Source organism: Acinonyx jubatus, chromosome A1 (genome assembly GCF_027475565.1).
Source record: "Acinonyx jubatus isolate Ajub_Pintada_27869175 chromosome A1, VMU_Ajub_asm_v1.0, whole genome shotgun sequence".
NCBI classification, from domain to species: Eukaryota; Metazoa; Chordata; class Mammalia; order Carnivora; family Felidae; genus Acinonyx; species Acinonyx jubatus.
The window spans coordinates 203,687,861-203,713,283 of NC_069380.1; the positions used below are offsets into that span (position 1 = coordinate 203,687,861).

General features: G+C 37.3%; 1 protein-coding gene across 5 annotated transcripts in view; it reads left to right on the top strand.

Annotated features, from left to right (window-relative positions):
* Positions 1–24,501, top strand: part of TTC33 (tetratricopeptide repeat domain 33) — a 43,492-nt gene extending 18,991 nt beyond the window's left edge. For all 5 annotated transcript variants that reach the window (XM_053201222.1, XM_053201219.1, XM_015067591.3 and 2 more), the window contains 3 exons: positions 12,952–13,033; positions 14,472–14,603; positions 18,512–24,501. In XM_053201222.1, the coding sequence (XP_053057197.1) occupies positions 12,952–13,033; positions 14,472–14,603; positions 18,512–18,865 (568 nt within the window). In that variant the 3' untranslated portion in view covers positions 18,866–24,501. The remainder of the gene's footprint in view (positions 1–12,951; positions 13,034–14,471; positions 14,604–18,511) is intronic.
* The last annotated feature ends 922 nt before the right edge of the window (positions 24,502–25,423 follow it).

A 25,423-nucleotide genomic window follows, 5' to 3' on the forward strand; every position in this document is an offset into this window, starting at 1 on the left:
CCAGGGGAAGTCTGTCAAAGAGAGAAATGAAAAATGAGGGCGGAGAGGGAATTCAGTAAGCTTATGATAGTGAAGTAAGTGCCCACCGGTTGCTGCTTCTCTCTAGCCAGTGGAAAACAGCTCATGTGTTCCTTTAAACTTTTGCATGTTTTGTGGGCAGAAAGCACTTTTCACTTAGCTGTGCCTCTGCTGCCGCCAATGCCAATGGCTTCAAAATAAAAGCAGCACGGTTTGGGGGGGTGCAGTGGACATTTTCCCCCCTCAAATCTGTGTGCCTGTTTTTGCACATGTATATGTTTATATGTGTGTCTGTGTCAACATGCTGCCTAATGAAAAGAGGAAACAGAACTAGTGATGGTCAATGTCACTTCGAACTTCTTAGTTTACTTTGTACTTTGTGATAATGTAAGCAGCTTTGGGGTTGGAGGGCGGGGGTGGGGTAAGCCACCCTGTTTCTCAGCAGTAGTGCTGTTGGTATTTTGGGCACGACAGGCGTTTGGTGTTTGTCGGTCAGGGTGGCCCTCTGCCTTGCCAGATGTTAACATCCCTGAACCCTTGTCACTAGGCCTCCAGTGACAACCAAAAATGCCTCCATAAATTGATATAAATGCCTACCTTGGGGTGATAAATGTTCCTGGTTGAGTTAGGCAGAAAATAGGACTGAAAGTAAAAAGGATATTTGATAAATGTGACAGAAACAGTGGTTGGACCAAGTAGTGCAGGGGTTGGCAAACCACAGCCTGTTTTTCTAAAGTTTTATTGGATGCAGACATGCACATTTGTGTAAGATGATGATGTGTGTGATGACGTTCTGTGGCTGATTTTTGTGCTACAGCAGAATTGAGCAGCTGTGAAGGAGACTGTATGGTCCACAAAACCTAAAATACTCATGGACCTTTGCTGTGCTGACCTTGGTCTCTGGACCAGCTGCTTCGTCAAAAGCCACAAGGACTCCTGAAACCTCACACATCCCGGGGCTTTAAAGTCCTCTACCTAGAATTAAAAACAAAAACTTAATATTTATTTTTGAGAGAGAGAGAGAGAGAGAGAGAGAGACAGTGTGAGCAGAGGAGGGGCAGAGAGAGAGGGTAACAGAATATGAAGCAGGCTCTGGGCTCTGATCTGTCAACACAGAGCCTGATGTGGGGCTTGAGCTCATGAACTGCAAGATCATGACTTGAGCCAAAGTTGGACACTTAATCAACTGAGCCACCCAGGTGCCCCTCTACCCAGAATTTTAATCTCTTGGTTCTTTCCACCCATATTCCTATTTCCCTTGTCTTGGGATTTCTTGTGATTTCTGTATCTGGAGTGGTAAGATGGAACAAAGTAAGAATTAAACTATTTCCTGCTTTTGTTGTAAGGTAAAATTTGTTTGTATTTCTTTCCATTTTTTTTCTGAGGTATTTTCATCATACTAGCTCTTGTCTCCTCTTTTCATGTCTTTCATGCTTTTCTTTGCTGTCTTTCAAGACTTCTTTTGGAGAAGGTAAGACAAATGAGGTAGATAGAATCTGGAATATTAGCACCTTCTGTGTGCCTGGCCATGTTCTGGGTGTTGTAGATACAAGTGAATCTACCTTTTCGTCCCTGAACTCATTAGTGAAGAGAAGATAAAAATGCATGGAAGAATTAGAGAAAAATTCAATGGAAGACAACAATGGGGTAGTTGGAAAAGTATTAGTCTTGTAATTGAACTAGCTTCAGATCGTGGCTTTTACAGGGTTAATACCATTTGTCCTGTAGCCGCTCTCTACCTTTGTTTCCTCATCAGTAAAATGAGAACAAGCAATGCCAGTCGTATGAGCACGAAGTGAATGAACTTTTCGTGAGAATAGTTGTTTGTTAAGTGATTGTACAGAAAGTACTTTGTAAAACAAATACTATGGGAATAAAAGTGTTACTCCGTGATCATGTAAGTGGTACTCATGGTCTTCATGATAAACAGAATTTTAATTTGGTCTTGGAGAGAGAGAGCCTTTGAATAAGTGAAGAGGAGGAGGAATGAAATCCTAGATGTGCTTATGTTTGTGTACTGCTCAGCCCACATGAACAGGAACATGATACGTGGGTAGGGAATGGGCGAATGTGCAGCCAGCAGGGAGCAAAGGTGGGGATGGGGCGTCATAGAAAACAGATTGGACTGATAAGCTAATACTGGAAAAAATATACTCACTAGTATCAAGTCCTGCAGAATTTGCTACTACTGCATTTCTTAGAATATTATGAGTAGGAGGATTATTATGAAGGAGTAAGTCAATTTTTCAGAGACAGAAGAACATAGCATATTTCCAAAATTTTTCATGTTGTGTCTGTAATAACATTTGGAAATATTTAGAGATTAGGCTTGAAATTACCCATAAAAAAGTACACTTTCTCTTTAGGTGACATAGTTATAAACACTCAAAATGGGTATTAAGTATTGTTGAGTGTCATGTACCTTTTTCCCTCCATTATCAGTTACATATGAAGTTTCTCTAATGCTTCTCTGAGGTGTTTTCTACATGGTCATGTGGACTTCATACTTTTTAATAGGTTGCTGGATTTAATTTATTAATTCTTTATTTAGGATTTTTATCTTATAGACTAGAAAGTCTGGAGTGATGATTAGGATTCTCTTTTTTCAGATAGTGTATCTTTTTGAGGACAAAAGCATTCTTTATTTTTATTGCTAGGTTATCCAAATATACTGAAATACATTAGGAGTCTTAAGACTATGTCTTTAGCTGTGGTATTTAAAACTTTGGCTTAGGCAGTGGCAACTATTTTCTGGTTCAGGCCATATTGTCCTCCTTTACCCCACAAAGACTGTAGACCACTTGTGTCTGCCTTATTCCTTTAGAAATTATTGATATATGTTAGGTCCTATTGTGTTAGCTGCATTTACCTTGGTCTGCATAGAGCTTTTATTTTTTTTTTTAATTTTTTTTTAATGTTTATTTATTTTTGAGACAGAGGAAGACAGAGCATGAGTGGGGGAGGGGCAGAGAGAGAAGGAGACACAGAATCTGAAACAGCCTCCAGGCTCTGAGCTGTCAGCATGGAGCCTGATGCGGGGCTCGAACCCACGAACCGTGAGATTGTGATCTGAGCCGAAGTCGGATGCTTAACCGACTGAGCCACCCAAGTGCCCCTGCATAGAGCTTTTAAACAAACACAGAAGTAAATGTAAACAGGGGGTCACAATGAGCCTGTCTGAGGAAGCAGGAAGGCAGGGTGATTTGGTTTAGCTAGGGGAAGGGAGTCCTATTTATTGTTTTGCCTTTTGCAAACTTCGTGATTTTATCATATATTTATCATTAAAATAAGGCACTTATTATAGTCCTGCCCATTTACTTACATGTTTTAATTTGATCCAAATTATTCCATGATACTGGAATTAATTTCTAGTGAAATTTATTTGTTTATTTATTTACTTTTTTTAGAGAGAGAGCACAAGAGGGGGAGGGACAGACACACACACACACACACACACACACACACACACACACACACACAAACACACAGAATCCGAAGCAGGCTCCAGGTTCTGAGCTGTCAGTGCAGAGCCTGATGTGGGGCTCGAACTCTCAAACTGTGAGATCATGACCTGAGCTGAAGTCAGATGTTAACTGACTGAGCCACCCAAGTGCCCCTCTAGTGAATATTACTTTATGACATTTGTGTGTATGCTCAATGAGTGAATAATCTGGGGGTAAATAATTTTATTTTATTTTTAAAATTTATTTAATTGTTTTGAGAGAGAGAGAGAGAGGGAGAGGGAGGGACAGAGTGAGAGGAAGAGAGAGAGAATCGCAAGCAGGCTCCACGCCAACAGTGCAGAGCCTGACCTGGGGCTCCCATCTCACGAACTGCAAGATCCTGACTTGAGCCAAATTTGAGAGCCAGATGTTTAATGGACTGAGCCACCCAGGCACCCCTAGGTGATAAAATAATTTTAAATGATCTCTATATCTGAAGTAGAAATTGGGAGGTTAAAATTGCGACTTTTTACTTGTTTCAGAAAACTCATTGTCTAGTATGGCAACGAGTAGACCAGGGCAATTGCTTTCAATACAGGAACAACTAGGGAACATCCTGTACCACGTAGAAGTTGGCATCATTGTTTTAATTTGCTTTGGAAAATGACCTTTATTCAGTGTGCATACATCTTTATGTAATTTCAGAGCTCCTTCCTACCGTTTCCAGAGGCAGTTGATCTGCTCTGAATTGTTTGTTCTTGTCTATAATAAAAAATTAAAAACTTTTGAGATGTGTTTGTTCTTTTATGTAAGTAAATAGTTTAAATTATTACTGAAAGTGGGCTTTATGATTCAGCCTAATCCTGAGTCCACGTAATTTTAATAAGTGATAGTGACTAAAACTCGGAGCAGTTTGGAATTTAAAGTATATTTATATCTTTCCCTTGCCTAGTAAAACCACCCAGGAACTCTACTCTGAGCATTATCTCAGCACTTCTTTCCAATCCAGCCCTCCTTTCACTAAATATGTATGTCTTCTCAAGAAGAAGAAAAACATAATTATGTTTTTTCTCTTTTATTGCCTCTTGCAGATTCTTTTTTCTTTCTTTCTGAGCTATGGAAATTAGGTTCCTTATTAGAATGTTCGTTGTATTAGCTACACATTATTTTGTCCTTGCTTTCTTCAGAATTCTACTCCAAATTCTAGACAGAAAAACCTCAAAATAACTTGAGGAATTTTTTTTAATTCAGAAAATTTATCATTGTCTAAAAGTTGGAACCTGATTTACCTACATTGGAAATCACACAACTTTCACTCAAATTAAACCTGTCTAAAACTACTTTCTATATCATTATAACGTCTATATGAAAGTGTTTATAAAATCAAGGAAGCAAACTAAACTTTTAATTTCAAATATATCCTGAACAAAAGAAAACCACTTCCAATATGAAAATATAAATTCAGCCAGAGAAGTCATTTCTATCATTTTGGGGTACAATTATTATTATTATTTTAAATGTTTATTTATTTTTGAGGGGGAGATGAGTGGGGGAGGGCCAGAGAGAATGGGAGACAGAGTATCCAAAGTGGGTCTGTTCTGCCACCCCCCCGCCCCCACCTCCATGGGAGCCTTGAACTCACAAACCATGAGATCATGACCTGAGCCAAAGTCATGCTTAACTGGACTGACTCACCCAAGTGCCCATGGGGCACAATTACTGTAAATATTATTAGAAACACAATATAAAATAAGGTGAAAACTTTAAAGTTCTTGATGACATAGGTTTTAAGGAGGAAATAAAATTATTTAATGATAATATATAATAATGAGGAATCTTAATATTCACTAGGGATTTGATAAAAATGTAGCTGTATGGAAATAGCTTTTAAATTTATTTTGATGTTTCCACATAAGGATGTAAAATTGATAGAAATCAATTAGAAATCTGTCATGATATTAGTGAAAGTGGTACTCCTTTGTAGCTATATTTTATTTGACATAGAAAAAATGCTATAACATTTCTTCTTAAATACAGTGAAACCTCATTCATGGCTTCCTCATTTATGAGTTTACCCACTCACAAATATATTGGTAACCCCCAAATCAGTGCTCACGGTGCTTTCACAGTTGTTAGTGGACATCGGCAGAGCTGAGAAGAATCTGAGTGCCTCCTGTGTGTATTCCCAGCTGAGTCCAACACAGCAGGTGCTCTGCCTTCTTGTTTTAGCTCTCGCACTGTGTAAACAAGTGTCCCTTTTTAGGGTCTGTCTAGTGTTATATTTTCCACATTTTTGTGCCCTTTGTTGGTGATTTTGCTGTTTAAAATGCCTCCGAAGTATAGTTCAGAAGTTCTGTCTAGTGTTCCTAAAGACAAGAAGGCTGTGATGTGCCTTACAGAGAAACTACATGTGTTCATTCAGTAAGCTTTGTCCAGTAAGCTTCGTCCAGGCATGAGTTACAGTGCTGTGGGCTGTGAGATCAATGTTAATGAATCAACAATATTTATTAAATAAGATGTCTTTAAACAGGAGCACATAAAACAAGGCTATATATTAATCAGTTGATACAAATATGACCAGAGGCTTGCAGAAACTTAACCCTGTATTCCCCTATGAGCCGTGATTCAGTATTCACTAATTCAGTCTTTACAGCAGCTTTATAGAACATAACTACAAGAATGAGAATCAACTATATCTGGAAGACAGCTAATGAGTTACATTACATTTTAATGTATGCAGCTTTTCTTTTTATCAAAAATCTAATCGAATTAAATTTTAAATTAAAATTTAAAGCTGTGTAAAGTCTGGAAGTCTTTCTAAAAATTTTTTTAAAAAGTCTTTCTGATTTGGCAAAGATAAAATTATATTCAACATCATTTGACATTTGTTGTTTTATATTCTACTCTCCTCACCCAAATTAGTCTAGCATATTAACTTCTTATATACATATATATTTTTATTTTTACTCACTGAAAATGTATTTGGTGATTTTTGTTAAGCATGGATGCCACAAAGAAAATATTAAATAAACACCTTTTGTGGGTGATACACAGAAACTGTTTCGATATGTAGTAAAGAGGACTATTTAGAGAGTTCTTTGGATGATCTAAAAGAAGGGCATTTAACTAAATGGGGAAATAGAAGCATTAAAGAGTATTTGAGATGATTTTTGGGAGGAGAGGGCATCAGGGCAGAGTCAGGAAAGACACATTGGAATTAGCTGAAAAACAGGCTGAACAGTGTTCCAGCCGAAAGGAGGCCAACGAAAGTCATTACTTGGGGCGCCTGGGTGGCTCAGTCAGTTAAGCGTCCGACTGACTTGGGCTCAGGTCATGATCTCACAGCTTGTGAGTTTGGGCCTGCTTTGGATTCTGTGTCTCCCTCTCTCTGTCCTTCCCTTGCTCTTGCTCTGTCTCACAAATAAATAAACATTGAAAAAATTTTTAAAAATCATTACTTGAATTTTTGATAATCCCAGCAAGGAAGGCTGAGGACTTACACTAAATAGGAGCAGTGACAGTGAGTTAAAGGATGAATTAGAGAATTGACGACTCATGTAACCTAGGGCAGGGCAAGTGTAGTCAAGGCTGACTCCGGGATTCTCTCTCAGTGACTCGGTGGTGCTATTCTCTAAGCCATAGTTGCAAGCATAGAGTAAGTCTGGAGTGGGAGATGATGATAAGTCCAGTCTGGACATGTGTTAGAGATCTATGTCAACCTTCTCTGGATTTTATACTCCTAGTTAGTTATCTTTTCATTTCCCTTTTTGGTATTCACAGACTTCCCAATGAGTTGCCAGCATTCGTTGTTCCTACTTCTTACTCCCACTTTGCTCAGCGGTCTGGTGTCCACTCCTGCCCTTCCAGGAATGCTGTTTGGTCAGTGTCACCAATGATTGACATGTTGCTGCATCTCTCTTAGGTACAACCCGGCACTCTCTCTGTGACAGGCTTCTCTTTGGTTTCTTTGAAATCACACACACTCCTGAATTTCTTCCTTTCTTTCTCAACTTCTCAGTCATATTTGCTAGCCCTTCCTTCTCTGCTTGACCTCTGAACTTTGAAAACTTGAGCCCTGGTATCTTTTCTCTTTCTCATTTACTCTCTCTCTGTATGAACTTAACCAATCCATGGTTTGTTTAATATATTTGTATAATTTTTAATGAAAAGAAAAAGACAGTAACATGTACATGATTTAAAAAAAAAGCAAATGCAATACCAACAAAGGCTATACAATGAAGACTAAATCTTGCCCTTACTCCTGTCCTCTGGTCTCTTAGTTCACTTTCCCACAGGAAACCAGTTACCAGTTCTTTGATATCTTGCCAAAGATAATCTTTAGATTTATAAGCATGTGTATGTATATATCTTTTAAAACATCATAAATGTTGATATTCTAAATATATACACCATTCTCTCCCTTGCCTTTTTTACTTAATATATCTTAGAGATTATTTTGTATAGAACTGCCTTTTAAAAAAAAAAAGGCCATATACTATCCCTTAACCATCCAGACTCTAAAACCAGACTTTAAAACTAGACTCTATCTAAAACCAGAAACCAAACCAGAAAGATTTGGATATGATGGGGTATTTGTATTTCATTGCATGATGTATTAAAATGTATCTTGCCATCTCTTTTTTGAGAAAGGATGTTTTCATCTTTAATTTTTATGAATGATATAGTGACTGGCCTTTCAGAGATAGAAGTGTGCATACATCCAGGTCAGCTCGAAAGAAAGATTTATAGAAATGGAATTGCTGGGTCAAACAGGATGTGCATTTAAAAAGGCATTTTTCCCCTCTCCCAAGCCCTCCCCTTTTTTCTTGGAGTATATTGTTAACCAAGTAAGTAACAGATGGGTTTTAGGGGGCATGTGCACATGAGCTGATTTTTCCCACTGTAAAGAACATTTCCTTACTGGCCTTTGTTTAGAGGTTTGTTATTTTTATTTGTAAGTTTTTGAGAGAAAAAAGTTGTCTTTGTCCCTCACAGAGGTTTTGAGAATAGTGTTCATGTACATGTTCTTTTATTGTTTACACAGTGCAAATTGAAAGTCATTGTTCATTTGAAGTGGAGCTTTTAAGTGTATTCGTTTATGTGCATGCGTTTTGAAGGCTAGATTGAGAAGAGGACACGAGAGGGCTGCTTATTTGTGTTTCATTGTAAGGATTTTCCCCCTTTTCTGTAAGACCTAAAGTAAATATTTTAAAAGTATCATTCTAGTTGTTAAACAGGTAAGCTAGTTTTTGAGGATTGAACAGCTTAAATATGATTTGTATTTTAGGTGTACATAATCTTATCAAAGAGTATTAGTGCCATTTGAATTTTTGATTAGCATAAAGATGACTAGTTTTAAGAACCAAACCAACTGGGAACTGAAGTTATGTTTCCTGTAAAGCTGGCGGGTCATATCAATAGAAAATTGGAAGGGGAGTAGTACAGACAAGGAAATATAGTGTTTATTTCTTCCCTCATTGGCCTTTTTGTTAATTAAAGGAAATCAATGAGAATGCTATCTTAAGTTAGACTAACCTTCCTCTAAGGTGATCTCATTTCCAGTCAGTTTTACATCAAACATAACGTGTGTATTATATTTGATCTCCAAAATACAATTTTCTTCAATAATTATTCCTGGCCCACTTCCTTCCAAAAGATCATTGTAATGGCCAAAGGGTAATTTTTTCCAGTTTTATTGAGATATAATTGATGTATAACATTGTGTAAGTTTCAAGTGGAGAATGTGATTATTTCATGAACATATATATTGCAAAATAATTACCACAGTAAAAGATTAGTTGACACATCTGTTATCTCATATAATTCCTTTTTTTTTTTTTTGTGGTAAGAACACTTCAGATTTACTCTTAGCAGCTTTTTAAGTGTAATGTCTAACAGTAGAGGATTTATTTGAATGAATTTTGCATTGAAATAGTAGTAGTCAGTTACTAAGCATTATGCTATAGAGAGAAGCATTTGATAATTTAAAGACAAAATAATGTTTCATATGTATGATATACATTAAAACACTTGGAAGAATATACAATAAAAATGTTAACTATGGTTGTCATCTTTTGGTGAAATTACGAGTGTCTTTAATTTCTGTGTGTGTGTGCGCGTGTGTGTGTGCGCACGCGCGTGTGCAGTTTCCTTTCTGGTTCTTCTCTATTCGTGTGTTTGGGAAGCAATTTTTTCTATCAAAACAATTATGTCAAAACTGTCGTCATTTACTCAGGTATAGAATATAAGGAAGGCCAGATTTAAGAACATTTTGTGTTAAAAAAAAAAAAAAATCAAATGCTTTGTGTGAACCAACCACATGTTTTAGTTGTCAGCATAGGTTTGGAGTCCCGGGCCACCATACTAGATGTGCGTGTGTGGATCAAAGAAGGAAGAGGTCCGCTGGGATCATGCCTTCCTCCTCCTTCCCTTTCTCTCTTATCCACAAGCTGTTGTTTTTATCCCCTTAAGAATCCACCAGTGAAGTTCAGACTTTCTCATTTCTTCTTATAGATCCCTTTTCATCTTCTCCTTTCCTAGCATGAGTACCAGGTGAGGCCCATGCATCTCTTCTCTGCCATCATTCTTTTTTAAAAGTATGTTTTGCTTAAAGGAGGCTACTTTATCTGGGGGGCTGGGAAAGGAAGGACTATAAGAACGGCATCCTTGAGAGGTTAGAACATGAATCCAAGCAGTGTAATCTGATAGGTGGTGACCCTACAGAAGCAGCTAGTTAATTAATTCTGATAGTTGGTGGTGTTTTAGTAAGAGGAGAATTCATAAATAAGAAATTTTAATGGTACCTGAAAAGATACATTAAATGCCTTACTTTGAAGTTCAGTGGGCAGTTTCTAAGCTAACATTAACGTATGAATTATCTAAAAATATCTGTGAGTCTCAGATTCCCATTCAGGGTAACTAGGAGGCAGCAGTGGGACACTGCTGTTTAACCAACCCGTGTCCATCACCTCCTGAGCACAGAGTTTATAGGAAAGTCATGTGGCAGCCATTTAACACCTGTGCCGGCCACGCTTACGGGCATAGCCTGACACCGTGCAGAAGTGTCCGAATATGTGGAAAGCAGAGACGTATGGGCACTCCAGAGAGATCTCAGAGTGAGATGAAGGAAGAGCATTGACAAACAGCAGCCAGTGACACTGCCTGTTTCAACTTTGGGGACCCTGGGTCTAGATACATGCTTGAATTTGGGAAAATCCTTAATAAAGAAATAATTCTCAATTAACGGAGCTCTCAGAGGTTTGATTTGTGACACAATATTGCGATGCAGGCAGAGGCAGAGAGAAACATAGACCATTGGGGCAGCAGGGTCATAAAAATGAGGTGAATAATGGCCACACTGTTCCTAAACTTCCAGTAGTCTTTCACCCAGAGTTCAACAGTTTTCAAACAGGTATTTCTTCAGTGCTTAGCAAGAGCCCCTGAAGAAGATACTAACCATGGTCCAGGCAGTAGTTGTGATAGCCTCTCTGCATGTTCACATTTTGTTTGCTTGGAAACAAAGACTACCAGCTTTTGCGGGGTGAATCTTTTTCTGTTTTAATTTTTTAAAGTTTATTTATTTATTTTGAGTGAGAGAAAGAAAGCTGAGTGGGGGAGGGGCAGAGAGGAAGAGAGAGAATCCCAAGCAGGCTCCATGTTCAGCACAGAGCCCAACGTGGGGCTCAGTCTTACCACCACAAGGTTGTGACCTGAGCCAGTATCAGGAGTTGAACGCTTAACTGACTGAGCGACCCAGGTGCCCTGTGGGATGAATCTTCAGCTTATAGTTATATATTGCCGGCTACTACAAAATAGCAGCAGCCACTGCTACAACCTCTCATGGCAGCTAAGGCAGGCTTTGTAAAGCACACTCCCATCATGTCCGCCCTCACCCCTGCTGCTGGCCATGGAGTTGGTTGGCTCTGTGGCAAACTTATTTTAAGGTGTTGGTAGCCCATTTGTCATTTGTCAGGCTGGCGTAAGACCCATGGATGTGACGTTGTCCATTTGTACTACTAGTAAAGGAACTCTATAGCAAGGTGAAAACAGAACGTACTTTTTTATGTTCTTCACCTTTGTATTTTCTACCAAATTTTGCCTTTATTTCTTATTTCACCACCCTCTGTTTAAATAATAATCAGTGCATATTAGCCCATATTTTGGTCGTTATGTTTGGTTTGGACCTTCACACATCCAGTAGGAAATTGTGGAGAAGAACACATACAGAGGAAATAAGGGTCTGGAAAACAGGTAATAATGAGTGATTCAAGAGAAGGCAGCACATGGATAGGGCTTACTACACTATGAAAGATATTTTCCATGGTTCACAACCTTGGTGTTTATTAGCATTACCTGGTTTAAAAAATATAGATGCCTGGGTCCTATTCTGAGAATATCTGTTTTAGTTGATTGAGGCAGGGGCCAGCTGTGTGGTGTGTGTGTGTGTGTGTGTGTGTGTGTCGTGTTGTGTATTTCTTCCCCTCCAGAATCTCCCTAGATCATTCTGTATGTAGCCAAGAATTAAAACTAGTGGATTATATATTTTCTGTTTAGTGCTAGAAAGCAGAATTAGTAGCACTGGGGGAAAGGTACAAGATAGAAAGTTTCAGCTCATAATGGAAAATATTCTGGTAAATAGAACTTTCTCCTCCTACAGTATTCAAGGATACAAGAGTTAATCACTTGTGAAGGATGCCGTGAGAATGACTGCTTTGGATAACACAAAGGACTCAGTAGTGCCTTCATTTTATTTACAAAAGGAAGTGCTGCGGTGCTTTCACAGATTTGGCAGGTGGCGTGCTAAAGACCAGCTTTGGGCAGAGGGAGCCTGAGGTGTCTGTGGCACGTCTTTGTGGAGATGTGAGTTGACCACACAGCTCTGGAGCTCACAAGAGAAACCTGACTAGGAGAACGTTGGTGAAAAGGTGGTGGTGGAAACCACCATCTCTGTACTGTTTATCATTCATTTGACCCCTTTTGTTATAAGCTTACCGTGCGTTACTAGTCCCCGAGTTCCTGGAATTTACGGACAAGGAAGCTTAAATCTGAAGAATCCTTACACAATTACCAGACAACTTCTTAAATTGTTCTGTGCCTAGATTGCTCAGCCGAGCCCAGGATTACAACTGGATTATAAATTCCTCATTAAAGTCCTTTGCAATACATCTAACATGCATGACAACATTTGCACGTTGAGGTTGATGAAAAAGAGGGAAATTTTGGTGGTGATTTCTCAGCCCAGAAAATAAAATTGGAAAAAGATTTCTAAGATACCTTTTATTTAATTTATGTTTGTCTTTTTTTCTTTTGCCACCCTTTCCTTTATCTCTTAATTTTCTTGCTTTTGTACCATTGTTATTATTGTCATCAGTTCTTGAATAGAGCTATTTCTTGATATACAGTTATTCCTTAGTACCTGATTTTAACATCTGGTCATGTACTCTCAAGGATTTAGTGAAGATAAGATACTAATGTAACTTCACAACTATAGGTATCGAGAGGCGATTCAAAAATGGGACGAAGCACTGCAGTTAACCCCAGATGATGCTACCCTGTACGAGATGAAATCACAGGTAATGGTTATGAAGAATTTCACTTCCATTATGAAATTGTACTATGTTTATATTTGTTTGGTGAATAGAAATGAACCAAAATAGCATTTCTTTCCATTTTCTTTCTCAAATATGTCTTTTTAAATTTTTTTCAATATTTCCTTTATAGAAAACATGTCACCATATTTATTGCTCTGCCTCTTGCACAACATTAGAAATTCATTTCTTTTCACAATGAAGTTAACTTATTTCAGCCTATGGTAAGATATGAACAGATGGCTATCTTTTAGGAAGTCACTGGTGATTTCTTAAATAAATGAAATGTGTTTGCTTTCCTTGGAAATTAATTATAGTGGATTGACCAATAACTTCATTTCTTCAGAATGAGGGTGGATTGGACTCCGGATGATATGTCTCTAAAAATGGCCTAGTCCTTAGCAAAAGGTCAGAATAGACTCAATTTATTTTTAAAAATAACATTTGAATTTTAAAAATACATTTCTAATATTTTGTGGGAAAGTCTGTAAAGAAAATCTCTGAGCAACTGGATTAAGTTATCCAAAAGACGTAAAAAGTCTCTAATAGAGCATCAAACATATTTTTGGCAGGGAGTAGTCGCGCTTCAGCCTTGATCTACACACCTTACAGGTATCTTTCAGGTAATGATTTCAAACATAGGGCACATTCTTTATCAACTTTGATTTTAGATCAGCCAAGAAAACCCCAAATAAATTATGTCCACTGGATGAAGTGCTGCGAGGACCTTCATTTGGTTAAGTCTTTAATTTTCAGTCTTGACTAGATATATATTAAAGGCAGTATTTGTGGTGAACTGTATGAAATAGATTGTTTAACTTGGAACCTGATAATGATAGTTGTGTTACAAATCTTATGAAATGTGAATGGTCCCCAAAATGATAGATAAAATCTAGCCTTTTCCCATAGATTGAAGTGGAAGGTTCTAGAACTCCCTATTTTTCTGCTTTGTATGGTTTGGAGAACCCAGTTGTGGGGAGGCCTGTGGAATGTTTAAATGATTTTTGTAGCAGGAAGATGTTCATAGGGTGGTGGTTGAACAAATTTAAATTTGTCTCATTTAACAGTGAGACCTGGGATCTCCTGAAAAACCACATCGTAAATAGAACAATCAGAAGTGGAATTAAGAGTTCAAATAGCTCTGAGCTATGACCACCTTATTTTGACCAGATGGACAATAGGGTTCAGTGACTGAAAAGGAGATGCTTTACATTTTCATAGTTATTTTAGGAATAGGAAGAAGAATATTTGTTCCTGACCCTGATGGGCAGAGGAGTGGGTCAAAGCCACTGAAGTACTATATTTACCAGACTAAAAATATTTTTTTTTTAATGAAAAGATTTGTTTGCATATGGTTATTCATTAGTAGTTTGCTAGTTTATGAAAATTGCTGACAGGTTTTAATTCTTCTTTTTGGTTATAGGTCCTAATGTCTCTTCATGAAATGTTCCCTGCAGTACATGCAGCTGAAATGGCCGTGCAGAGAAACCCACATTCATGGGAGTCTTGGCAAACTTTGGGACGTGCTCAGCTTGGATTAGGAGAGATAGTCCTGGTAATGAAGTCAGATTATTATAATGATGAAATTTTGTTTTGTTGTGTTTTTGATTAGCTGAACCAAAAAGTAAATAGCTATTTATCATGTCTATGCAGAGAGTAAATAGCAAATTACCTCTTAAAGGTATTAATCCATAAACACAGATAAAAGTTACTACTGAACATCTTTTCCATTTTATTTTATTTTTTTATTTATTTTTTATTTTTTAACGTTTATTTATTTTTGAGACAGAGAGAGACAGAGCATGAACGCGGGAGGGGCAGAGAGAGAGGGAGACACAGAATCCAAAGCAGGCTCCAGGCTCTGAGCCATCAGCCCAGAGCCCGACGCGGGGCTCGAACTCACGGACCGCGAGATCGTGACCTGAGCTGAAGTCGGACGCCTAACCAACTGAGCCACCCAGGCGCCCCCATCTTTTCCATTTTAAACATCAATTATGTAGCACATGGAGACAAAACCCCTAATAGATTATGTAAAGGAAGGAAGAAAGTAGAGTATGGGAGAGTAATGATGATAAATATTTAGACGGAAAAGTTGTCAGGCTTAGTGAGGGGAAAACGGGGCAGGATAGAAGCTTATGAAAGTGGAATACTTATTGTGTTGTTTTGTTATTAATTGGTACGTAATGCATTTCTCAACTTGTCTGGACCATAACTGGTAGGAAGCACAGGCTAAATAGATGAGAGGTGGTTAAGACAATTATCCTGTTTTTGTTTTTGTTTTGGCAGGGCTACATATACCTGGCAGCTGACTTCCTAAAGAGTGTTTGCAAATCTAATCTAGTACTGGCAGATTTTGTTTCTCATTAACTAAGATTGTTTCAAGGCTTTATTTGCCTTTTACAGGTAGAAGTAAAACAACAAATAAAAAATTAAAAATGGTTTCTTTAAAGGCTAAGGAAATTACTGGTAAAACCTGAATTTAACTTTACTAACAATGGCTTTAGTAAGTTATAGATAACTTAGATTTTTCTGGTACTCTTGTAAATATTATTTCTATTTACCAAAAAGTGTCAAACTCTCAGAAATCATAAATATGGAATTTTGATGAGAGAATAATTGGTTTCAAGTAACTTAAATATGATAATCCAAAATGAGGTTCGCACTGATGGAAACCAGTTTAACCGAAGTCCATTTTCCTTTTTTTTTTTTTACCTGAAGACTTATACCAGAGTTGGAGAAAAGAAATTCATGCTATTTTGTTTTCTATAGGTTAACAGGAAAACAAATGGAGCTTATTACACAATACTGTCCCCCCATTTCTCCTTGATTTAAAAACTTACAAAGCATTATCACTTTTGCTTGTTAAGTGTCTATGGTAATGTGGAAAAAAGTCTCTAGGATGTAATGTTTAGCAAAGACTGCCCAATAGAGAAAGAAACTCTTGCAGGTGACACAGTAGAGATACTTTGAACCAGTCGGTAAAAGTAAAATTGCTTAATATTTTAAGTTGTTTTGAATAAGGGAACCAGTTGTTCAACTCTTATTTTTTTTCCTGTTGATATGGTTCTGCCAATTAAAACTGTGAAATTCTTAGAGGGATTAAAAGTGTTATTTTTTTTTCCCTTAGTTAATGTAATTTTTTAGAGCTCTACTTGGAAAAATCGGAGTGTAATTTTTATGTCAACTTAAGAGATTCTTTTGAAAGACTGGAATGGTAAGAAAAAAATGACTATACTTAAAATGTTATAGAGGAAGGGTCACTATGAGAAATATATTGAAAACATGCTAAAAACTGTAACATCTAACCATTCTTCCTATATATGTATATATTTGGACAAAAACACAAGAAAATACTTACATAAATAGATCAGGTAGTAAGTTAAAAGTCAACAGTTGGGGATAGCCCCAATAGTAATTATTTAGGTTTTTACATAGAGTTGAGTATTGGAAGTTATCAGTCACTAAGTTCTTCACCTGAAACTAATATTACACTATATGTTAACTAACTGGAATTTAAATAACTTGAAACTAAAAAACAAAACACGCCTGGGTGGCTCAGTCGGTTAAGCGTCCAACTTTGGCTCAGGTCTCCCGGTCTGTGAGTTCGAGCCCCACATCGGTCTCTGTGCTGACAGCTCAGAGCCTGGAACCTGCTTCAGATTCTGTGTCTCCCTCTCTCTCTGCCCCTCCCCTGCTCATGCTCTGTCTCTCTCTGTCCCTCAATAATAAATAAATGTTAAAAAAAATTAAAAACAAAACAAAACAAAAGTTGGCTGTTGGAAAATGATTATGACTTAGTTCTTCATTTTCTAATTGAAGTGTAAATTTAACTTACCAATCAAGATCTTTTTTTTAAAATTTTTTAATGTTTTTATTTATTTTTGAGAGAGAGAGAGAAAGAGAAAGCAGGGGAGGGGCAGAGAGGGAGGGAGACACAGAATCTGAAGCAAGCTCCAGGCTCTGAACTCTCAGCACAGAGCCTGATATAGGGCCTAAACCCACGAACCTTAAGACCATGACCTGAGCCGAAGTCAGACGCTTAACCAATTGAACCACCAAAGCGTCTCATCTTTCTTCTTTTTTAATGCAGGCAATTATCTCTATAAAATTCCCTTTTAGTTCTACTTTTGCTCTATCCCATAAATGTTAATGTGTTATATTTTCATTCTCATTGGTCTCAAGATGTTATTCCCTTTTGATTTCTTTGACCCATTGGTCGTTCAAGATTGTGTTGTGTAGTTTCTACTTGTTTGTGAATTTCCCAGTTTTTCTTCTGTTGATTTCTAGTTTTACTCTGTTGTCGTCAGAAAACGGGGCTCCTGGATGGCTCAGTTGGTTAAGCGTCTGACTCTTGATTTCAGCTCAGGTCATGATCTCAGGGTCGTAAGATCAAGCCCCGGCTCAGGCTCCAAGCTGAGCGTGAGGCCTGCTTAAGATTCTCTCCCTCTGTCTCTCTGCCCCTCCCCCACTCACTCTCCTGTACTCACTCACTCTCTCAAAAAGAAGAAAAGATGACATACTTGGTATGATCTTAGTCACCTTAAATTTGTTAAGAAGACTTGTTTTGTGGCCTAACATGTGATGCTATCCACTTATCATGTGATCTTTCCTAGAAAATGTTGTTTGTCCTTGAGAACAGTGCGTATTCTGGTGCTGTTGGGTGGAATGTTTTGTATATGTCTGTTCAGTCCCTTTGATCTATAGTGTTGTTCAGGCTCTCTGTTCCCGTATTGATCTTCCTTCTGGATGCTGTCTGTATTCATTACTGGGATTTGGGTATTGCAGTCTCCTGCTATTACTTTATTTGCTATTTCTCCCTTCACTTCTGTCAGTGTTTACTTTATATATTTAGGTGTTCTGATATTGGGATGCATACATGTTTATAATTGTTATATATTCTGGGCCAGTTGACCCTTTTATCATTCTTTAATATCCTTTTTCTCTTGTGACAGTCAATACATGTTAGCATTATGCAGAGCTAAGCTCTTGGCTTCAGAGGTAGGCATTCTTGGTACCTTCCTGATCGTGGTTTAGTCAAGAAATCCCTAGATTCTTATATTTGCTGGTCTGCAGAAGCTGAACAATGCATTTGCTCTGTCTTAAACCATATCCTTAATTGTACTTCAGTGGACTTTTACTCCTCAGCAGTGATGTGTCAGTCACTTTCTTTCACACTTCTTTAACTTTTTTTTTTCATCATAATCATCATGCAGTGTTAAGGGTACAGCCTAAATGTCTATCCTTGCATTCTGATATGTTTTTTAAACAGATATATATATGTATATATCTTATATACATACATACATACATATACATATTAATATATATTATATATTATATCATATATATACATATATAGTAAAAGAAAGATATAGATGGAGATATTGTGGATTCTATTAAATCCACTCATTTTTTAAAATAAAGCAAAGGAAAAACTCTGATTTTTTTTTTTATCTCCCTTAGGCAATTCGAAGTTTTCAGGTAGCCCTTCACATCTATCCAATGAACCCTGAAATATGGAAAGAAGACCTTTCTTGGGCAAGAACACTCCAGGAGCAGCAGAAGGTAGCACAGAAGATTAAGAAGTGTGACGCGTCAGCGGAAATGACACATTTCTCACCAAAGTCAATCCCCGACTATGACTTTGAAAGTGATGAGATTGTTGCTGTTTGTGCAGCAATTGCGGAGAAACAGAAGACAGTTTCAGCAAATAAGACAATGGTTATTGTTTCGGCCTCTGGGACTGTAGAGACGGTCACTGAGAAGGAAGATGGTGCTACACCACCAGATGGCTCTGTTTTTATCAAAGCCCGATAAAGTAGCAAGAACCCTTTGAATCTGGCTTTTTGATTGCTCTTAAAGTTTGAGGCCTAGGGACATCTACTGTGGAGAGACAGAATAAAACTCCTGTTTGTAAAATGAGTTTTGCAGATGAGGCATATAAAAACTAAATGGTAGAATTATCGTGTAGTGTTTGGGCTGTGCTTTGATAAGTTACGATTTAAACTTCTTAAGATTAGAATTGTGAGTACAGTGGGGTTTGATTAATAAACTTAAAAAAAATAATCCAAAAATGTAAGTGAATGCATTTTAAAGACACAACTTGAAAAGTGAATTCTCTAATAGTGAATAACTTGATGGCCAGTGTTATTAAAATGTTGACTCGTTGGCTTTTGTTTCACGATAAAGGAAGTTGGTGATTTCTTTCCCTCCTAATACTCCTGTTAGTATTCACTCTTCTGTTTTTCTGGTTGCATTAGAGGAAGTCTCCCAAAGCTCAAATATTTTTTGACATTTATTTTGATTCAAAGTTGTCATTTGGTTATTTTTGGAATCTTTGAAAGTTTGGCTGAAAATGCATGCAACTGTGTACATTCTAAACATTTTCTGGACTTTCTCTTCATTCTGATTTGTGCTTATATTTTGACTTCAAAATTATTACAACAATGGTAGTTGCCTTCTTCAGTATTAGATATGTGAAATACTGATCAATGTCACAATGATGGTTTTATTGTTTTAGTTGTAAAAGTAGATAGAGTATTCCTTACCACAAGTGAGTCATGTTTAAGATGTGCATTTTTGAAAAATGCTTTTATCGATGTGTCATATCAAATTGTACTGCTGCACTGGCCCAGTCAAAAGTAGTATTTTCTTCTCCTTATTTTTAAAAGCTTAAAAACTCTGAAAAAAACTTACCTTTTGCTTTTAACGTTCCAGCTGACGGTTTGGAATTCTTTTTCTAGATAACTTTTTTGGAACTACTCAGTTAAATTACAATTTTAAATAGCTAAATTATGTCTTTCTAAAAAAGTAGGGATGTTTATGAGTGTCAGTGAATGTATATATCTTGGGCATGACATACATAGGAACTGAAACATGACTTAACAGTACAATCCCATGAGTAGAGAAGAATATATTTAAAGAAATATTTCGTTGAAAGGCCACGATCGCATTCACAAATCAATACTGTCATTGCTAATATGAGTTATTTTTATACTACATATATTATAGTACAATTATATAGAACTACTGGGTCCTGTTACTTCTGACACTCAGGAAGCTATTTTTGCTGTAAAATTAATTTTTTCCTTGTCAGAGATGAAAGTAAGCTGTTTTAAAGAATCTTACCTTAACCTGTTGGAGCATGTAAGTAATGGTCTACATTTTTCTGAGATGATTTAAAAAATGTTTCCTTTAGTGGAATGCTTACCTCTTTTTTTTTTTTTCAGAGTGTTATATTTTCCCTCAAAGTTACATCAGAAGGTTAGCTGTGGTTAGGTTAGTTTTAGAGTAATTGAAAAACACAAATATTAGTTACATTTTATTTTGTTTAATAAAGGATATTCTCACAGGGTAGATACTTGAGTATATACAGAAGTGAGCATTCACCATTTGGTATGTGGTTTTGAGTAGTGGGTTTTTGTTTATCGTGTAATTTGTGAATAAATAGTTTTTTCTGCACTTTAAAGATTTGCCTCTGTCTTGTTAGCTTTTGAAAAATTTGATTTATTTAATTTCTTTCTTATGTGAAAATAAAATATGTAAGGCACCTTGTATCTTGCATAGGAAGTACTCAGTAAATGTTAGCTACTTCTATGAAGAACTTGAATTAGTATGGAGATATTTAACCTCAGTTTCTTCTGATTTTAGGAAGGTAGGAGAACTTTGTAATCTTTATCAGAAAGTGAGAAGTCACTACTTTTGGTATTATAGGACAGATGGTTATCAGTTCTTGGCATAACAGGTGGGATTGTTCTTGGCATAAAATCTATGCCTCAGCCCCAAAAGAGGCAAGACCCAGGATGGAAGGCATGTAGCCACTAAATTCTGTTAACAGAACCTAGTGTTTTTTCTGTATTATGGAGAGGGAAGGCAGCTCATTTATCCATGCTCCAGAAGATTCTCAGCTAGTATCTTCTATGCATGAGGAGAAAAATGCATATATCATTTTGTAAAGATGTGAATAGTGATCTACAGACATTTGCTAAACCTGTTAACTTCACTAACAAATACTTTTGAGTCTGAAAGAAAAATAGTTGATGCTACAGTGATGTAATTTAAGATGTTTAATATACCTTCTGAAATAACACTAAACACTGTATTGAACATAGTTTATATTATTCTTGTTTGAAAATTGTATGGCGTAGATACTCATTAGTCAGAACACCACACATCCAGGTCATGCCTGATAATTTGAGAATCCATATATTATTCTGTAGATGACAAGATTTTAGATTATAGAGTATTTATCCTAAATGTGCTAATAAATACTACATACACGTTGAAAAATCATGCAAGGTATAAATCACAGAACCCAGATCTGTAATTGGGACCTAGGTGCAAAATTTTATGGTACAGTCTTAGCATAAAGACTTTTAAATTGATGTTATTTGGTAAAACTATAATGAAGACTTAACTAAAGAAGCTTTGTCTGAGAAAGCTAAGAGTTTTCATGCTTATAACTGACCAGGATAGCCTCTTCAGTTTGAAAATTATGTTTTATGTAATGACATCAAAAGCTTGTCACTACCGTTCCCAGCAGTAAGAAAAGTTTGTATGTGTGTGTATAGAGGCTTTTTCACAAAGCCTGAAAACACACACACACACACACACACACACACACATATATATATACATATATACATATATACATATATACATATATACACACACACCTTTCTAATTTGACTCTGGACCAGCCATTCTGAGCTCTGATTTCATGACATATGTGTATCTAAGTGAGTTATGAGTTGACACAAGAACCATAGTTCCATAATTATCTTTAAATCAATGGGTATATTAGATGTGTTTTTTTCTGAGAGATTTTTATCAAGCCTGTGGTGTGTACTTTGTAACTGATGACATTTTAGGATGGAGAAAGTAAGGGTTTTTTTGTGTTTTTTTTAATACCAGTAATAAAATACAGAAATTTGTGATTTACTCATTATCAAAGTATATTAAAATGAAATATGTCACTTAAAAAATTTTTTTTAATGTTTATTTATTTTTGAAAAAGAGAGACAGTGTGAGCAGGGAAGGGGCAGAGAGAGAGGGAGACATAGAATTTGAAGCAGGCTCCAGGCTCTGAGCTGTCGGCACAGAGCGCGACATGGGGCTCGAACTCATGAACCACGAGATCATGACCTGAGTCGAAGTCGGACGCCTAACCAACTGAGCCACCCAGGCACCCCTGAAATATGTCACTTTAGTCACTTGCAATTAAATATGCCCCCTTGAATGGAAGGGAAGGGGTAGCCCTGGATAGCCTTGTGGCTGGTGTACCATGAATTATGCCTTTGTGAGTGTTGTATGTGAACTTGCTGTGTGTGCCAAGGTGGAGAAATGTTGATCTACCCTTTGTGGGGAAGTCAGAGGGCAGAGGTAGCCTCCTTTCACGGTGCTTCTTTGGACATCCATTAAGCAAGCAATTGCTCCCTTCCCTTATCCCTCCCGCCTCCCTGGAAAAGAGCGTTTGGGATAAAAAACTGGACACGCAAACCCCTTTTTTGGGATTTATCATGTTTGTGGAGCCTATGTTGTGTTCTCTTGCCAGACATGTAAACTTTGCAGTGAAGGCTCTCTGCTCTGTGGTTGTGTAGGATTGCCCATGCCTTGGTGAGCAGGTCTGTCTAATTCTGGGTTAGCTATTAGGTGGCCATTTTCGGCACAAACCTAAATTACATCCTTTAACCTAGATCTTTCAGCAATTAATCTGACATACTGAATCTCCATTTGCCTGACTTGGTCTCTCAAGTGGCTCAGAAGACAGGAGGGGACAAAGGGTATTATTTTATGATTTCCTCAAACTCCAACAAAAATTAGTGAAAATTATATTTCATTTTTTTTAATATAAATTTGTTTAGTCTATTTTTTAAGTTTATTTATTTATTTTTAGAGAGGGAGAGCAATCAGAGGAGGGGCAGAGAGAGGGAGAGAGAATCCAAAGCAGGTTCTGTGCTATCTTCGAGGAGCCTGACACGGGGCTTAATCTCATGGAACTGTGAGATCATGATCTGAGCCAAAACCAAGAGTTGGACACTTAACCAACTGAGCCACTCAGGCACCCTATGAAAATTACATTTCAAAGTATGAGATAAATTAAAAACCAAATTGGGAATTTTTTTCTAATTTTTTTTTTTGATCATGGTAATTCTATGTTATTGGAATGTTCATTTTAAGGTAATGTTAATTGCAAGGTAATATGTAAACATTTTCAGAATATTTAAAAGATCTACTCACTTGGAATTGTCATAGACCACAATATTGACTTGATTTAAAAAAAAAAGTTGGGGGGGGTGGCACCTGGGTGACTCAGTGGGTCTAAGTGTCTGACTTTAGCTCAGGTCATGATCTTACAGTTCATGAGTTCGAGCCCCATGTCAGGCTCTGTGCCAACAGCTCGGAGCCTGGAGCCTGCTTCAGATTCTGAGTCTCCCTCTCTCTCTGCCCCTCCCCCGCTCACACTCTCTCTCTCTCTCAAAAATAAAATATTTTTTAAAAATTAAAAAAATTTTTAATGTTTATTTTTGAGAGAGAGTGCGAGCAGGGAAGGGCAGAGAGAGAGAGACACACACACACACACAGAATTTGAAGCATTCTGAGCTGTCAGCACAGAGCCTGGCACGGGGCTTGAACTCGCGAACCGTGAGATCGTGACCTGAGCTGAAGTCGGACACTTAACTGACTGAGCCATCCAGGTGCCCCGTTGACTCACTTTAATTAGAATGAAAGAATGTAAAATAAATCAAATTCTCTGCCTACCCTGTCAACTTTCTTAAAAGTGTAATATACATATAATAAAATGCACCCTATGTTATAAGTCTACAGTTAGAGTTTTTTGGGTTTTTTTTTTAATATTTATTTTTTGAGAGAGAAAATCCCAAGCAGGCTCCACATTGCTGGTGTGGAACCTGATGTGGGGCTCGATCCCACAAACCATGAGTTCATGACCTGAACTGAAATCAAGAGTTAGTCACTGAACCACCTGAGCCACTCAGGTGCCCCTACAGTTTGTAGAGTTTTAACAAATGTGAACAACCACAGAATCCCCAATACCATCAAGAGATAGAATATTTACATCACCCAAAAAGTTCTCTAATGCTCATTTGCAGTCAGTTCTTCTCCACTGCAACAACCAGTACTGTTCAACTACTGTACTTCCTGTGACTGTAAATTAGATTTGATTTTTGTAGAATTTCGAATAAACCATACAATATTTACTCTGTGTCTGACACTTTTTGTTCAGCATACTTTTGAAATCCACCCATGTTGGGATTCATCTATGCTATTTTGTATATTGGCAATATGTTTTATTTTTATTGCTGGGTATTATTCTGTTGTATGGATACACCACAATTTGTAGCTATTCATATATGTTGATGGACATCTAGGTTGTTGATAAACATCTAAGTTGTGGTCTCTTATGAATAAAGCTGCTGTGTACATATGTTGCAGGTCTGCGTGTAGATATGTGTTTTCATTTCTCTTGGTTAAATACCTGGAGGTAGGATTGTTGCATCTTATGGTAAGTTATGTGTAACTTTACAGAAAACTAAAACTTTCCCATGGTATCTGTGCCATTTTGCATTCTGACAAGCAGTGTATTTAAAGGTTTCAGTTGCTCTATATCCTTGTCAAAGCTTGATATTGTCACTGTTTTTTAACTAGTGGATGTATATATAGTATTTCTCATTTTTAAACATTTTTTCGTTTTAGAAAGAGAGCATGAGTGGCAGAGATGGGCAAGGAAACAGAATCTTAAGCAAGCTCCACACTCAGCGCAGAGCCCAACACAGGGTTCAATCCCACAACCCTGGCGTCATGACCTGAGCTGAAATGAACAGTCGGATGCTCAACCAACTGAGCCACCCAGGCTCCCCCCATTGTAGTTTTAATATGCATGTCTTTGGTAATGTTAAATGTTTCTTCATATGCTTATTTGACATTTGTGTATCTTCTTCTGGGAAGGACCTGTTCAAGTATTTTGCCAGTTTTCATTTGGGTTATCTAATTATTGACTTGTAAGGATTTCTTCTATATTCTGGATAAAAACTCTTTATGAGATATTTGTATTGTGAATAATTTGTCCCTATCTGTGGTTTGCCTTTGGTTTTCTTTTTTCGTTTTTTTTTTAAGTTTGTTTATTTTGAGAGAGAACGTGAGTGGGAGAGGGGCAGAGAGAGAGGGAGAGAGAGAATCCCAAGCAGGCTCTGCACTGATGGTTCAGCTGTTAGCTGGGCTCCATGCAAGGCTCAATCTCATGAACTGTGAGATCATGACCTGAGCTGAGATCAACAGTTGGACACTTAACCCGTCTGAGGCACGAGGTGCTCTGCCCTTTTGTTTTCTTAATGATATTTTTCAAAGAGCAGAATT